Here is a 16,730-nt window from a genome sequence, read left to right as displayed (position 1 = left end):
AAGGGGCAAATCCAAGAGACTTTTTTTTTTTTTAAGCACAGGATTTAAATTTGGGTTTGGAAGCATCAAAGAGACTGAGGTGTCTTGGAGCCTGCCGGTGCAGAAATGAAACAGTCACCAAGGGAAGCCTGTGGGGGGAAGGAAATGATGAGTGCGTGGGGCACCTTAGGGCGTCTTTGCACGCAGCATCCTTCACAGTGGTTACCTCTGCAGGTGGGGTTGGAGGGGCAGGCAAGGTGGCTTTCGTATCTTATGATATATAATCTCTTTTAATGGAGGGATTTTGTGTAATTTTTACTTCCTTTTGGTGCTTTTTGGAATTTTTCAACTAATTATTTTAATTCCATGCAGACACCCAGAGTCTCGTTAACCCTTTGTAAACCATCTCCTCTGCAGGGAAGGGGAAGGGGAGAATGATTTACAGAGTCTGCTGGGGTCCCTGAAAAACACTTCATAGGAGTTTAGTCTCAGCTCCTGAGTCTGGCTCTCCCTGGGAGGGGGGTGTGTGTACCTCTTTCAGTGTCTCCCTCCTTCTCTCCCCACTGCCCTGTGACCCCATCAGGACTTGCCGCTGTCCTTTAAAGGCTCAAACATCATCAGACACCCATCTTTGAAGCAAGTTTGCAGCACTGAGTTTGGAAAGACTGACCTTGGGGTTTTTATAGCTGAAATTAGCCCAGCCCAGCCCATGAACTAAACAACGGACACAGCACGGAAGATGCAAGAGTACAGCTCTGCCATCAGCATCTGTGTCCAAATCCCAGCTCTGCTGCAAGTTATCTAACTGCTCTATACATCAATTTTCTCATCTTGAAAATTGGAGATAATAATAGTATTTATCTCTGAGAGGTATTAAGTGGGTTAAATGATGATGAAAGGCATTTAATGAGTATACTCTATCATTAGAGTCAATAAGAACAATAAAATAGCAAATCTTTATGACCAAACTTTGTTGCTTGGAGGCAAAAATCACCGTAACGCGCTTCCATCTTGGTTCCCACTGGGGGCACTTACTTGCCTCTGCTGCTCCTTTTGACAGGAATTTTTCTTTTCTTCCCCAACCAACAAAGAGCTGAGAGAAGACCCGAAGCGGGGTCTGAGTTGCTGCTTCCTGATGTCATGGTAGTCTGCTCTGCCACTTAAGATTTGTGTGACATTCGACAGATTCCCTAATCTCATGAACCTCAATTCCCCCATCTATAAAATGGGTGTGGTGATACTGACCTCACAGTACGTGTCAAGAGGTTAGACGGCTCCTGGCGCACAGCAGGTGTTCAGGACATGATAACTCCCTATCAGGGCTCCAGGTAGGGGCCAGCTCTTACCTGCCCCAGACCCTGCACAGTTCCCTCTGTCCCTAACAGCTGACGGCAAATCTTCCCAATTACACGGTAAACTCCTCAGGGCAGAGGCAGGGCCAAGGCCTCTTTAACTGTAAGGAACAGTTTTCTTTCTGGGCCTGGGTCCAGGCCAGCCTCCCGGGGCAGCTGGGGAAGAGGGAGAGAATTGTGAGCCTTCTGGAGGTCCAAGACCAGATGCACAAACTCAACAGCCCCTCTTTCTTCTTCTTTTTTCTCTACTTTCCAAACCACAGCCCTGAGGCTGCTCGAGAAGAACTGGTTCTTTCTATTTGACTATGGCCTGGGAGAAAAGCTGCCCCATTGACTGGGCACATTTGGCTTGGTCAGAGAGGGTGTGAATTGTTAGATCGGATCACCTGGCCCCTATGCTCCCATTCCTATCCCTCTCCCCTGCAAAGGCCTCTGGACAAAGGCAAAGGCCTCCTCTCTACCACCCCCTGCCACCAGAGTCCACCCATCACCCATGGATCCAGTGGCCAACTCTTCATCCCTCTACCTGCTTCTCCATCTGCCCAGGGAACAGAGACCCTAGGGTTTAGCCCTCCCCTGGCCTGGGTCCAACGCCAAGGCAGCCGCCTCCCTCCTTCCCCTAGGTAATGGCTCTAAACAGGTACCTCTCGGCCTTCTCTGTCCTCAGCCCCATGCCCCCAGCTCCTCCAATCAAAGGAACCAGTGAAGGAAGAGGACACACATCCCAGACATCCAGGAAAGGGAGAGAAAGAGAAGCTGTCACAGAGCATCTCTCTGGGCTGGTAGGTGAAGCTAAGCAGGAGGGAGGAGGGGGGAAGAGCGAGGCTGGCTCGGGGAGGGAGACTCTGGACCACAGATCTGGAGGCCCAGACAGACAGAGACCAGCACGGGCAGGGAGAGCTCTGAGCCCAGAGGGCCTTTTTGTTTCTGGGGTCCTGGAGAGCCTCACCCTCTGCCAGGGTCATGGAGCCAAAATGGCTCACGTTCCCAACTTGAGACCCACAGAGAGGAACTAAGCTCTTTTCCAGAAACGGGTGGAAAGATCTTTCCTGAGCCTCGGCTTTCTGCCTCTGTCTTTGTCTGACTACCCTCAGGATTCAGGGGCGTTTTTCTCTCTCTCCATGTTTCTGCATCTTTGTCTATCTTCTCTCCTCTCCTCTCTCTTTCTCTCTCTGCCCCCCATCTCTGTCTCTGATCATTTCTTGGGGACTCTGCCTTGGGGCTCCCGCTCTCCAGTGTGTAGGAAACCTGACCCTCATCATCTGTTTTTTATATTTTGGAAACGTCAGCTTCACTTCCTACCTGAGGGAAGGGGGGGTGGGGGCGCAGGCTGCCGGCTCCACCCCTTTCCCTCCCCCCTTCCTTTTCGGAGCCCATCCCCTCCCCCAGCTCCTTGCCCCAGGGAGGACAGACCAAGGCCTTCCCTGTGCTTGGTCACCGTGGCACCAAGAATCAGGCCTTGATTCATAGTCTTCCCTGTGCAGCTCACCACGGGCTGGGGGAGGCAACGAGGCCTCTTCTGCTCCACCACTGGTTTACTGATTCGGGAAAAAGTGAAAATTCCAGACACAGAGAGAGCCCAGGAGGCTGAGAGATTTCACCAGTGGAAACCAGGAAGGAGAGTAGTTAAAGTCATTTCTGCCTCTAGGCAGAGTTATGGTTAGCTGTCTAACATGTTGTCACAGATGTTTATTTGTTTAATATCATCATTAATACTAGCTACAGATTACCCATATTGAGGGCTTAGCTTGTGCCAAGCACTTTCTACGTCTTTGCATTTCATTCACTCAACAGCCTTACGGAGTAGGCACTACTATCATCTCCCATTTTCTGCATAAGAAAACAAATACCCAGAGAAGTTAACTAACTCACCCAAAGTAACTCGAATAATGAAATTTGAACCCAGGTGTCTTTGACTCCAAATCCCAAAGCTCTTTGCTCTATATCAAGGTTTCCAAGACCTGAGAAATGTATTTCGTACATTTCCTTTTAAAGAAAATAAATCCACAAAAACTCTAAGAATAGACCTTCAAGGTCCCAGGGACCGGTGTATCCCGGTTGGGGAAGCAGTATCTGTAATTCACTATTTTCTGGGAGACCCTGAAAAACCAGCTAGCAAAGATGACACAGAAAGGCTACAAGCGGGCATTTCAGGAAAGGGAACCGGGAGGGCCACAGGGGAAAACATTAATGATGGCTGCAAGTCAGAAGCCAGTGCAGGCGGCGGGCTGGGGGAGGCTGGTTCTGTGCAGGGAAATGAAAAGGGGGTCACTGGGCCAGGTGGAGGGCTGGGGCCAGCTCACAAAGGCCTGAAGGCCCAGTTCAATTTATCCTCCAGGTTGCTGAGCCGGAGAATGATACTCCAAAAGAGGTCTTTGAGACCTGGGCTGGAGGGAAAAGGGAGACAATAAAGAGGCTACTGGCCTTGCCAGGTCTTCGAGACAGGGCGGATGGGCAGACGGTAGATCTGGATCTTCAGCCAGAGTTCTGTGTCTTTTTCAGTTCTTTGAAATGATGATTCCACTCCTTGGGTGGCAAAAAAAAAAAAAAAAGAAGAAGAAGAAAAAGCAAACAAGTACAATTTGGTTAAGAACTCAAGAAGCTGCCAATTCAGAAACTCTAATCTGTTCAAAAAGTTCAATCCCTTTTTTTCAGAGTCCAAAAACCTATTTCCATCAAAGATTGTATATGTCTGTATGTCTGAGAGCTGGCAAGGGAGACAGAGTGAGTGTGAGAACGAGTGCTGAAATGCCTTTGTTCCTGTGTGTGAGGCCACTGTTCCGTGGGCTCATGTGTGTGCATTGTATGTATGTACACTCAGGCCTGTTTCTCAGGCCCTGTGTGCGTTGAACTTTCAAACCATAACAGAAACACTGAAGCTTGGCAAAGATATCACAGGAACAATTATCTTATTTCAGAACATGTTATTATAATACCTACACGATGTGTAACGAACTCAACAATGTTCATGTTATATTCACCAACTCCGAGTTATAGATTCTCAATGCCAAGTCCTACCTAGGAGGCTCCTCCAAGACCCTAGAGCAGAGCAGGCCCCAGAGAAAGCTCGTTAAGGAATATTCCCCCCACAATGGATTCCTTGGGGATCAGGAGGTTTGGCTAATAGATACCAAGAGATCTTTGGAAGGGGGGCAGAGCCTATCTTGAAATGGCAACTCTGTCCTCCCAGAATCCCCATTCCTCCCCAGCAAAGGAGCCCTGGAACTGGTAAGGAAATGGCCATATTAGGGTCACAGAGGTAGAGAGGCTTTCCCTGACTCAGCTGTCGGCCAGGGGGGCCCCATGATCCGCCAGGCTCCCCTCTTCCCCAGGCGGCTGGATTGGACTGTAGCTGTGTGAGGGGAATGTTTGCTGTTTGCTGCTGCTCCCTGTTGACTTTAGCCAGTAGCTCTGTTTACAAACCCAGGTTGGTTTTCCCAGCACAGTTAATTAGACCAAAGACATCTGGTGTGAGGGCTGGGGAGGGCATCTGCTCAGAGCCTTCCCCCTACACCCAGCAGCCAAGGGCCAGGGCAGGGCAGAGCAGCTAAACAGGACCAGACCAAACTCCACCAAACCCAAGGTCCTCAGGAGAATCGTGGCTTCTCTCAGCCCTCTCATGTTTTCTAAGTTAGACTGGGCCCCAGCTCTCCGAGTCTTAGGGGACCCCAGGAGTCAGGATTGGTTGTCCCTTCATCAGTGGGATCACAGGCTGGAGATCAAGAATTCAGTGCTGTCCTCTGCCCTTCCAGGTCCAAAAGAACCGGCCAGAGATTCCTGTCCCCTCCCTCATCACAGAGACTGTGCTTTCTGTCGGAAGGCCAGAACCTCTTCAGCCTCCTGGAGGAAAGATTTTCTAAGCCCTCCACCTCCTCCCTGACTCATCTCCAGCCAATCTCTGACACTGCGGGGCGGAAAGAGATTAACCTGTAGAGGACCAGGAGGCAGGAAGGTGCCCAGGAAGGTGGGAGGATCTAGGTGGACAGTTCCTGGGCGGTGGGGAAGTGGAGGGCTGGGAGGGGGAGGGGCAGCGGCTTATCTCTCCCAGGAGGGGGGAGCTCACTCCAAACAACTAATGCACTGGCGTGTGAAAGCTCCTCAATTAGCACTAATGATGCAATCAGGGAGGGAGGAGGAGGGGCCAGAAGTTCTGGTGGAGTCAGCACCTACTTACACACGCGGTATACACTCCCTTCCTCGGACACAGTAGCCCCTTCAGATACACTAATGCACACACTCCAGAGACAATCTGGACCACGCACGTCCGTGGGTACAAAGGCACTCTTTGTAAATTACTAGCACGAATATGGTTCGTGATCCGCTGCTAACCGCGTCTGACTGCGGGGATCCCGGGGCAGCGGTTCCACCTGGGGCTTCGGGGACAAAGAAAATCAGAAAACTTGGTAGAGGAGGTTGAAGAGGGCATCTCCGAAAACTTCAAGATTTTTCTTCTGATCCCAGAGTTCCCGTCCCACCCGCGCTCGCAGGTGCCAGCCCCTCCCTCAGCGCCGCCTCCCCATCCCCCGCCCCCGAATCCGGGACTGAGCCAGGAGCCGCCACCCGCAGTCCCACTCGCGGGAGGCGGGACCCACGCTCCTTCCCTGCGCCCAGCCCGCCCCAAGGCCCCGGGTGCCCGGGAGGGCGCTCTGGGACCACGCGGATCCTCAGCACCCCGGACCCAGCTGCTCGTCCCCTCCAGAACCCGTTACCCGCTGGCCTCGCCCCTTCATCTTCCCCCCCACCCTGCCCGGCCGGCTCCGTTAGCCGCCTCTCGGTCCCGTTATCCGGCCGCCCCGACCCCATTATCCGCCCTTGCGCTGGGCCCGAGCCTCCGCGCGTCCCGGGGCCGCTGCCGCCCCCTCCCTTTCTCGCCGGCCGGAGCTCGGGGGCCGCGGGCTGGGCAGGGCCGGAGCCGCCTCCGCGCCGCTTCCCAGGCCCGGACGGCCGCGGGAGGAGGTCCCGCTGTCAGTCAGCGGGGAAGGCCGGGCCGGGCAGCCGAAGGGGGCGGCGCCGAGGATGGGCTCTGGCCGGGAGCTGGGAGGCGGAGGCGGAGGGGGCGGGGGCGGGGGCGGCTCAGGGCCTTATAAGCGGCGGGGGCAGGGCGGGAGGGAGGCAAGTGTCAGGCCGATGTGCAGCCCGCGAGGGGCCGGGGTCGGGGCCGCCGGGGCCATGCGCGCGGGCTGGGCAGGGGACCCGCGGGGCGCAGAGCGTAGCCGCTTCGGAGCCTGAGCCTCCCGGGGCCGCGGCCGGGGAGCCGCGCGGGGCCGGCCGGCCGGGGGGAGGGGAGCGATGCGGCGCCGGCGGGCCGCGGTGGCCGCGGGTTTCTGCGCCTCCTTCCTGCTGGGCTCGGTCCTCAACGTGCTCTTCGCACCGGGCTCGGAGCCTCCGCGGCCAGGCCAGTCCCCCGGGCCCTCGCCAGACCCGGGCCCGGGCCGTCGCGGGGGCCGCGGGGAGCTGGCCCGGCAGATCCGAGCGCGCTACGAGGAGGTGCAGCGCTATTCCCGCGGGGGCCCCGGTCCCGGGGCCGGCCGGCCGGAGCGGCGGCGCCTGATGGACCTAGCTCCGGGCGGCCCGGGCCTGCAGCGTCCCCGCCCCCCGCGGGCCCGGCCCCTGCCCGACGGCGCTCCGGGCTGGCCCCCGGCTCCTGGCCCGGGCTCCCCCGGCCCGGGCTCCTCCGGCCCGGGCCCGCGCCTGGGCTGCGCCGCGCTCCGCAACGTGTCCGGCGCACAGTACGTGGGCTCCGGCTACACCAAGGCCGTGTACCGGGTCCGCCTGCCCGGCGGCGTCGCGGTGGCGCTCAAGGCGGTGGACTTCAGCGGCCACGATCTGGGCAGCTGTGTGCGCGAGTTCGGGGCGCGGAGGGGCTGCTATCGGCTGGCGGCCCACAAGCTGCTCAAGGAGATGGTGCTGCTGGAGCGGCTGCGGCACCCCAACGTGCTGCAGGTACGAGGGGGCGGGTGCAGGGATAAGGGTGCTGGCTGGACGTGCCAGTGCTCGACCACTCGGGCTGGAAGAGAAGCCTTGGTCTTAACAGATAAAGAAGCGAAGCCCTGATGACTGCCCAGGTTAAGATAGGGGCAGAACCCGGACAGTGGCAGCTTCCCATTACACCACCTTGCTTGGGTGGGCGACCCGTTACGGAGAGACTCCCGGGTTTCTCAGCTTCCAAACCGTATCTCTTGAAGACAGGACAGAGGGTCCCCAGACTCGGGGTAGGGGTGGGGGTCCATTCGGGCTTAGGACCCTGCTTCTGGCTGGAGCTGGGGTGTTGAGCACCGGGGAAGGGATCCCAGCCAAAACAATGAACAGAGGTCATCCCTGAGTCAGGGTCCCAACTGCAGTGATAGGGTCCCCTTTCTTGATGGAATCTGAACCCCACTTCTCTCAACTTCCAGTGACTTGTCTGGCTTTGAAGTTGGGGTGGAACTGCAATGGGGTTGGGAAGAGCTAGAAAAAGACCAGGCTTGATTCCCAGAGAATATCCCATACCCCACCCAGAAGCTGCTGAAAGGACTGGAGGGGATTGGATAGTAGGTCAGAAAATGCATGGCCCTTCCCAGAAGAGACCCTGGCCTCAAAGTAGGCTTTGGAAGTATTGAGGAAGCCTCGGGGTCCTAGCTCAATGCTCGGGGGACAGGCTGAGGACCTGAGGGTCTGCATGTCACATTATCTGAGCAAATGTGGCCAAGAGGCTGGAAGATTGAGAAGACCAGATGCCCAGGTTCCTACTAAATGGGACTCTGTCTCTCCCGTTCACTGGGGGACAGAGGGGAAAGATGAGACCCAACCTTGTTCCCTCCAGGCTAGACTAAGAGAGTGGGCCTCTCATAGTCCCAGCACTGCCCTAACACACCCACTTTCTTCTCTCCCCCAGCTCTCCTCGGTCCTAGAGTCAGCCCTAGGATTAGACGAACCGTTCCCTTAGCACATGTCTGAGCGGACTGAGAGGGGAATCCCTGGCTGCTTTTGGCCCGGTGAGCATAGGGTTTGTTCAGACTCCCCAGCTGAGGAATGTTGCCCACACCTTCCACCTCCTAGCCCACTCAAATTAACCTTTCTGCACCCGGCAGAACTGGTCAGAAACCCAGGAATCCTTCCCTCCTTTCCTCAGGAGTGAGTTGGACACCAGGTCTGAGTGGGCCTGGCAGAATAGGAGAGAGAAGCCAGAGAGCTGTTTATACTCCTGCTGGCTCCCAGTCTCCCTGGGCTACTCCAGCCCTGGTCAGACACACGTTGACTGGGTCCTGGGCCCTGAACTGGTTGCAGAAGGTCAGGCAGAGCCAACAGTTATGGGTGGTTACGCTCCAGTGTCAGCCAACTGTTGCACGGCTGACACTGGAGCTACAGGGAGTGAGCAGTGGGTCACGTGGCCCTTCTAACTGGAAGGATCTTGTTCTCTTTGCTTCCCAGGAGCTCCTGGGAACCTTTTGGAAACCTGGGGTGTAGGCCAGATTCTGAGGCAGTGGAGAAGGTCTTGAGTGTGTTAGCAGGATATTAAGTGTTAGTTAATTGACTCAAGACCCCACCCCCCTCCCTTACGAGGGATTTGAGGTTTGATGCGCTTTCCTGTCTCTTAAGGAACTTCTCCCGCCCTCTCTTACCCCACCCAAACTTCAAGACGAGCATCCAGCTAACCGCCCTCACGCATATGTCAGGCCCCCAGCCCAATGCTGAAGGTGCCAAAGGGAAAAAAATTACAACTGAATAGTTTTCACTCATTCTCTCTCTAGACCGAGACTGGGTTGGCTGTGTTACTCTTACGGGGTCGGAGACTGGGGTTAGTTGCCCTAGGACAGAAGTGTCACAAGATGGAGAGGGTGCCAGGTCCTTTCTGTCAGGGGAGAGGTGAAAAGCTACCATTGCGGGGAGGTAGAGCTACCTTAGTGTGAATTTCGGGACTGCCTTGGTATTGGGTCTCCTACATTCGTCCCCCAACCCCCAGGCCAGTATCCCTCTGGCTTCTTCAGCAATGCCACCTCTGCTCCAGGTAAGCCTGCCTGGGGGACTTCCTGCTCAGGAGGCTCCAGTTCTGGTGTGCAGGGAACTAGAAATAATGTTGTTTTAATACGTCTTAATCGTTTAAAATTTCAAAACTGTTCGACTGTTTGCTGAACCGGGGAGGAGCCAGAGAGTGTTTCCCGCTCCCCGAGGCCCCCTCCGCCTCTCTGGCAGCCCTGAAGTTGGTGCTGGTTCTAATAGAAAAGGGCCAGGATAGCATGTCCCACTGGCCCTTCTCAGAGCTTGCTCAGCCCGGGGACTGCCTGGGGGAGATCTCTCCATCCATCTCTGTGACCCCTCCCCAACCCACCTCCCTCTCTCTCCCTCTCTCTCCCTCTCTCTCTCTCTCTCTCTCTCTCTCTCTCTCTCTCTCTCTCTCTCTCACACACACACACACACACACACACACACACACACACACACTCCCTCACGTGATAGATGCCTCTATAGCCCAGGGTCAAAGGGCACAAGGGTCTTCCCTCCCCTGCATCACTGTCGTTCCCAGGGCCTCAGGCCTCAGATGGGGCCCCAGGCCTACTTGGGCCCTGATTCTGGCCCTGCTAGAGTATATTTCTTCTCCCAAAGGAACAAAAGATTCGACTGAAATGCTCAGCCTCAGGCTTCCTGGGGGGGGGGGAGTTAATGGTGTCTTTTTATTTTTTCCTGAGGGGTGTTGATTAATACCTCGTTAACAGCGCATTTAACGACCTCCGGGTGTTTAATAACCTTCAGAAGTTTCCCACAAAGGCTCAGACTCTGGGCAAGAAAATGAGAACCAGGCTCCAGGGCTGCTCCTTTTACCTCACCCCTACCTCTGCCCCACTGGGGTCTGGGGTCTCCCTGGGCTGATGTGGGGTGGGGAGGGTAGAGAGAGAGGGAAGAAGGGGGCCCCGGGGATTTTCCCCTGACCCCCCCAAGCTGCAGCCCTAGTGATCTGACGGCGACACCAAGACATGCCTTCCCTCGTGGAGCAGGACTGAGGTAGCTGGCTCCAGGGACAGGGAGCTGCAAGGGCACTCCTGGGATGGAAGGGAGCATATAAGGACCTGGAGTGGAGCTGGGAAGGGTGTGAAGGGTGATGGTGTGCAGGGACATCTAGCCCAGGGGCTTGACTCCCCCGCCGCCTCACCCCACCGGCACCCCCCATCGTGCAGCCCTCCCCTCTTCCCACTCTGGCCCAGACAACTCAGCCTTTGTGTTCCTCCTCCCTACAGGGTGCTGGTTGTTTTGAGCACCGGCTGATCCTTAGCTGATGTGCAGCATGGTGGGAGAGACTGGGAGAAGCAGAGATCTCTGTGGATGCTGGTTGAGGTGTCAGTGACAGAGTCAGGCTGTGCTTCCCAGAAGCCCCTGGCCAGCTGAGCTGTACGGAGACCCTCCCCCAGATCACATGGAGCGGGCCGGCCCTTGTGACCCTGCCCTCAAAGAACTGACCTTCCCCAGGAACCACCCTTACTACTCCCCCAGTTGATATGGGTGACCCCACCCCACCCTGCCCTGCCCACCAGCTATGCAGAGAACACCCAATGATATGCCCCTTGGATACTTTTTGTTCTGATCGACACTTGTTACCAATCCCAAGGGAGATTGCTTTTCCTCCAGAAAGACCAGAGCAGAGGAAAAATGAAGGTGCCAGAAAGTGAAAATGATGAAGCAAAGACAAGGATTAGAGCAGGGGAGGAGGTATAACATCCATTTGTTGGCTGGGCGATTAGCAAATGGTACTCATGGAAAGAACAAGGCTGTGGAATCAGAGTAACATAAATTTGAATCCTAGCTCCTGCAATTCTTAGCTGTGTGGCCTTGGGGAGGTAACTTAACCTCTCTGAGTTGGTTTCCTTACATGTGAATTGGAGACACTAATAGTCCCTACTATGCTCTTTTAAGGTTATTCTAAGAATTGAGTTTTGCTTATAAAACATTTAGCACAGTGCTTGGCACATGGTTAACACAAGGTGGCCAGACCTGCCCATTTACCTGAGTGGCCAGAGGTAAGGGGCTGATGGAATCAGTAGGAACTCTGGCTGCTGGGACAGAGGGCAGGCTTCCCAGGCAACGCTGCTATTCTCTTCTGGCCCGAGCTGAAGCAGAGACCTAGGGATGGGAGGGTGGGGGGCATGTGAAAACCCAGCCCTTCCTTGTCCCCACTCCCATCCTGTGACCTCATGACCCGCCTGGGCCTCTTCCAGCTCTATGGCTACTGCTACCAGGACAGCGAGGACATCCCAGACACCCTGACCACCATCACGGAGCTGGGCGCCCCTGTGGAAATGATCCAGCTGCTGCAGACTTCCTGGGAGGATCGCTTCCGAGTGAGCAGGGAAGAGGGCCAGGGCCCCGGGCTCCTTGCTGCGATGGTTCTCCCTTAGAAGGCCAGATCTCCAGAGCAGCTTCAACTCCTCCTCAGTTGAGGGAGAGGGAGGGAAGGATGGAGCAAAGCTGACTCGGCCATCGGCCAAAGGGTTAAAAAAAGAAACGAGGCAAAGAGGATCCTGAGGTTTTTGTGCTCCTGCCGCCCTGACACACACACTCACACATACTCTCAGCCTGGCTGCAGGAGGGCCAGTGTCCTAGGACTAGAAAAGAGCTTAAGGTCATCTCGACCCTCCCTCTATTTGCATACACTGCACAGAAACCACACCGAAGATGCAGCTTCAGGGAGGATATGCACTATGCCCAGACTGCCCATTTCCCACTTATTCCATGTTACCCTCAGGGTCAGGCCCACCGGGGGTAATAGAAAATCGCTGGCTTGCTCAGTAAGGCTCCAGGCCTCAGTCCTTAGTGAGCTCCAGAGCCTTGAAGAAAAAGGCAAACCCCCAAGCTCAGTCCAGAGCACCAAAGCGGGGAGCCCCCAGGCACCCTTCCAGGAGAGAAGCCGTGAGCAGCCTGGTGTTTGCCCCTCAGATCTGCCTGAGCCTGGGCCGCCTCCTCCACCACCTGGCCCACTCCCCGCTGGGCTCGGTCACTCTGCTGGACTTCCGCCCCCGACAGTTCGTGCTGGTGGATGGGGAACTGAAGGTGACGGATCTGGATGACGCCCGCGTGGAGGAGACACCGTGCACAGGCAGCGCTGACTGCACACTCGAGTTCCCAGCCAGGAATTTCACCCTGCCCTGCTCAGCCCAGGGCTGGTGCGAGGCCATGAATGAGAAACGCAACCTCTACAATGCCTACAGGTGACCTCCATCTCCACTCAGGAAGGCCTGCGGCGAGGGAGCGGGAGCCTGGGGTGGGGGTGGGGGCTCGCAGGGAGGGAGCCAGCATGGGGTCCAGGAGGCCAGCCAGACGCAGCCATGACCAGCGGAGTAGCAGGGGCGGGGGAAGGCCTCCACCCCTTCAAGAAGGGAACATTCAGGCTCCTGACCATGAGGCTAAAAATAGTCAGCCCCAAGGAGAATCTGGGTTGGGGGTGGCAGCTGGAGGCTTCTTAAAATAGTGTCAGACTCAGAGCTTAGGGCTGGTGGGACAGCCCCTGCCCCTTCCTCCCCTGGCCCTTCACCTCTGGAAGCTCCTCATAGAGCCAAGCCATGGGGCTGCTGTGACACGGGTCAGCCGGGCGATAATGCGGGGCTGAGGGGTGGGAAGGTCCCTGGGACGGGTGGGGAAAACAGACCTCAGATTTCAGTTTGGTATGAAGTTACCTGTGGCCTTAGCATGTGCCCAGACCCCGACCCTGAGTCTGAATAGACGCCTTGGCACACTCTGGGGGTATAGGCCCAGTTGGTTAGCCTGACAGAGCAGGCTCCCTGGCCAGGTTGGGGTTCTGTCCCAAGTTGGGGTAGAAGAAGGATATGTCCCCAAAGGCTGAAGCACTAAGCCCCTGATTTCTCTCTGCCCCAGGTTTTTCTTCACATACCTCCTGCCCCATAGTGCCCCACCCTCACTACGGCCTCTCTTGGACAGCATTGTCAATGCCACAGGTATGCTCTCCAGTGCCCACCTGCCTCCCGTCACCATCTCCCACCCCCAGCAAGCATGGGCATAAGAATGACCCAGGGCAGCACATGGTCCAGAAACATCATTTCCCAAAGTGGCATTCTGTGGCAAACTCAGTGCCCAGTCCTCCGGTCATCGGGGCCCAGGCTCCAGAGGGAGGGGGGAAAGGCAGCTGGCTGCCTACCTCAGGGAGAAGTAGGAGCCCAGGTACCCTCTTACAGCACCGTGCACTCTGCAGGAGAGCTCACCTGCGGGGTGGACGAGACCCTGGCCCAGCTGGAGAAGGTGCTGCACCTGTACCGGAGCGGGCAGTATCTGCAGAACTCCACGGAGGCCGGCAGAGCCGGTGAGTGGCCCCGGCGAGGATCCAGGGGCTGGGGAGGTGGGGAACAGGTGCGAGGGTGGGTGATTCCCCTAATCGGGGAAGTGGCTCATCCTCCCTCTGAGACCGCTGTTTACCTTTCACTTCGACTGAGCTAGAACAACTATAATTGTGCCTTGAACTGGGGGGTGGGCGCTGACACCCCTTCTCTGGGCGGCTGCAAACCCCACTGTGTACTGACTGCGTGACTATGAGCAAGTTAACTTACACCTTGAGCCTCACTTTCCTCATCAGTGAATTGGGTTCAGTATTACCTGCCTCAGGATTCTTATGGGGATTAAATGGCAGGTGAAATGTGTGACAGCAGTTAACTCGTTTCCTGTTACACAGCTTGAACACAATATATGTTTGCTACTCTTCCCTTCCTCGCCCTTCTGGGGCTGGGAGGGTGGCTGGAGGTGGAGAAGGGGCTCCACACTGAAACCAGTTAAGAAGCTCCAGGGCAGAGAGAGAGTTCTAGCCACGGCTTGTGGGCTGTGGTCTCTCCTGCTGAGGCCCTGGGGTTTAGCATGGTTGGCAGGGGGGCGAGGGATGGGCAGCCTCTGTATTCAAGGAGCTCTGGCCAGTCTTAAGGGTGGGGGAGCCCTCGTTAGCCCTGTAAATAAAGTTTAACGAGGTGAACAATGGCTGGCTCTGTCCCTGAGGACGCTGTTTATGGGGCTATAAATCACAGCCAGCCCTGGACTTTGGTCTAGTCCCTGGTAGAAGAGGGAGGCAGGAGGGCGGGGTGGCCGGAGGCCCAGGGCTTCTGCATTATCAGTCCAGAGCCGGGGCTCCCCAGGCAGCGGGAAAGACTCGCGGGAACAGGAGGCCTGCGGCTAAGCAGCTTCTGGATTGAGGAGATTTCAGAGCCTTCTGTGGGGCTCTTTCTGTGAAATGGGGAGATTTCACATTCTTCCTCCAGCCTCTGCCCCAAATACTCAAGGTGTGGATTCCCAAATGGTCATTTTTTGTGTTTTACATTCATTTGCATGCCTCTGAACTTCAAAAACTCCATGACTGACCCCCTGTCCGAGGAACTGGCCTAGCCTCTCTCCCCAAGGCCAGGAGGAAATGGGACCAAAGGGCAGCTCTAAACTCTTTGCCACTCAAAATGTGGTCTGCCAACCAGCAGCACCAGAAGCTGGTTGGAAATGCCAGTTCCCAAGCCCCACCCCAGACCTTCTGAATCAGAATCTGCATTTTAACAAGATTCCCTGGAGGTTCACATGCACATTGAAGTTTGAGAAGCCCGGCTTTAAATGTCTAAAATGTTCTGAGCTCAGCAATCTCCCTGGTCAGCCGATGGCTCTGTGTGTGCACTTATCCCATGCCTGTGCCCGCCGTCATGTGTAGCCTGAACGAGTTGTGTGCCCTTATATATGGAGACGTGTGTCTCCCAAAAAGTCAACCTGAGCTTTGCCTTTCCTGTGTGGTCATCCCAGTTTCACAGTGGTAGATGCTTTCATCTCCATGCTAGGAGGACTGGGCTGGATTTCAGCCCTCACCTAGGAAATGTGGCTCATAGCCCTTTAAAGAAAGCGACCCCAGCCCTTACCCCTGGGCACAGAGAGTTCTCATCTGAGCTCCATCCCCAACCCACAGAGTACCAGCACCTCCCAGGCAGTACCATCCCCCAGGAAGACTACCGCTGCTGGCCATCCTACCACCACGGAAGCTGCCTGCTTTCAGTGTTCAACCTGGCCGAGGCTGTGGACATCTGTGAGAGCCATGCCCAGTGCCAGGCCTTTGTGGTCACCAACCAGACCACTTGGACAGGTGAGCCAGTGGGAAAGGACATCCTGAGGGAGGTGACTGGACTCCCCGGAAGAGATTGACAGGTAGCGGTCCCCCATCAGAAGCCAGCGATGGTGAGAAGACAAGTGTCCTCAGGGCAGTTGCGTTATGAGGAGAGTGGCCCTGCGTCCAGGGAGAGAATCATCCAGTCCTGTTACCTCTTACCTCTGCCCCCAGGTCGGCAACTAGTCTTTTTCAAGACAGGATGGAGCCACGTGGTCCCTGATCCCAGCAAGACCACATATGTGAGGGCCTCTGGCTGACCTGTCTGTGGGCTCAGCTGACCATCCCTGCCAGCTGGGCTTGCCTGTGACTTGCACTGGCAGCACTGCATGTCACCTGGGCACCCCTGCAGACAAGGCTGACATCCCCGACAGACCGAGGTGACCAGGACAACGTGCAATAATGCCACATGTTAAAATGTGAGTTTACCAGTCTAGGTCTGGGACTGCTGGCTCCAGGGCAGGAATCACGGAGGGCTGACTGCCCCTCTCACCCTCTGGGCTGCCAGCGAGGCTCAGGACGGTCTCGCCACTGGGGGCTCTGCCCCTCACTGGGACAGTTCTGTGGGCAGCCCCATCACTGTGTTCGTAGCGCGAGAATGTAGCCAGAGACCCTGCTGCCGTTGCTGCTGCCTGTGCCATGGCCCGGCCGGGGCCGCGTGGGGACAGTCAGTCACAGAGTGTTCTCTTAGCCAAGCTCCAGACTGGAGACTTGAAAGGATGCTCCGGGAGATGGGTGATTCTGTACCTGGGGAGGCCGCCTCTGGGCCCGACAGGGGCGCTGACCGGCCAGCCCAGGAGCAGGGGCACAGGAGCACGCGAGGTATGAGCCAGGTCATGGGGTTGAGGGGCAGGTAGCAGTTTGAGCCAGGACCTGGGGCGGGGGTGGGGCCGGGGCCTTTCTGCCTCATTTGCTTTCAGTGAAAGCCGCAAAGCAGCCAAAAGCAGCCTCTCCCCGCTCCTGGAGTTTGTATATCCAGAAGCTTTTGTACTTCTTGTTCATTAAAATGTTTATTTTTGTAAGAAAAAAAAATCAATTAATAAAAGGACATTTCATGGCAAGGGCTCTTCTCAAGCCGCATTTTCCTGGGCTGCCTTTCTCGTCTTCAGTTTTGTCTTTGGTGTCTGTTTGGGGGCGGGGGCAGCGTGTGATGAAGGAGTGAAGTCTCCATGCAGACACTGAAGCTGGTACAGTGTGTGTTCAGGCCCTGCTCCCATGGTTCCCGTCTCCGTCCTTGGCCCTCTACATCCGTGTCCTAACAAAAGACAGGAGGGACTAACAAGGTTAAAATTTTAACACAC

The 16,730-nt window shown here is 56.2% G+C and overlaps 1 protein-coding gene across 3 annotated transcripts; it reads left to right on the top strand.

Annotated features, from left to right (window-relative positions):
• The first annotated feature begins 6,485 nt into the window (after nucleotides 1–6,485).
• PKDCC (protein kinase domain containing, cytoplasmic) lies at nucleotides 6,486–16,503 on the top strand. 3 transcript variants are annotated; one of them, XM_060169130.1, is made up of 7 exons: nucleotides 6,490–7,274; nucleotides 11,519–11,641; nucleotides 12,237–12,508; nucleotides 13,173–13,252; nucleotides 13,490–13,614; nucleotides 15,235–15,408; nucleotides 15,604–16,503. In XM_060169130.1, the coding sequence occupies exons 1-7, from the start codon at nucleotides 6,621–6,623 to the stop codon at nucleotides 15,613–15,615; spliced, it is 1,440 nt and encodes a 479-aa protein (XP_060025113.1). In that variant the 5' UTR covers nucleotides 6,490–6,620; the 3' UTR covers nucleotides 15,616–16,503. The 3 variants fall into 3 exon arrangements, with proteins under 3 accessions (XP_060025112.1, XP_060025113.1, XP_060025111.1); XM_060169128.1 differs by having other exon boundaries at nucleotides 6,496–7,274; nucleotides 13,507–13,614; XM_060169129.1 differs by having other exon boundaries at nucleotides 6,486–7,274; nucleotides 15,235–16,503.
• Nucleotides 16,504–16,730: the final 227 nt, after the last annotated feature.

Source organism: Lagenorhynchus albirostris, chromosome 13 (genome assembly GCF_949774975.1).
Source record: "Lagenorhynchus albirostris chromosome 13, mLagAlb1.1, whole genome shotgun sequence".
Classification (NCBI taxonomy): domain Eukaryota; kingdom Metazoa; phylum Chordata; class Mammalia; order Artiodactyla; family Delphinidae; genus Lagenorhynchus; species Lagenorhynchus albirostris.
The sequence above is the reverse complement of the archived record's forward strand: the minus strand, read 5'-3'. Positions and strand labels throughout refer to the sequence as shown.

What these genes read in the sequence shown, in the direction of transcription:
- PKDCC (XM_060169128.1), top strand. Translation starts at nt 6,621, where the DNA reads ATGCGGCGCCGGCGGGCCGCGGTGGCCGCGGGTTTCTGCGCCTCCTTC. An exon ending in AACCTCTACAATGCCTACAG is followed by an intron (nt 12,509 to 13,172) that starts GTGACCTCCATC and finishes TCTCTGCCCCAG; the next exon opens with GTTTTTCTTCACATACCTCC. An exon ending in CAGCATTGTCAATGCCACAG is followed by an intron (nt 13,253 to 13,506) that starts GTATGCTCTCCA and finishes TGCACTCTGCAG; the next exon opens with GAGAGCTCACCTGCGGGGTG.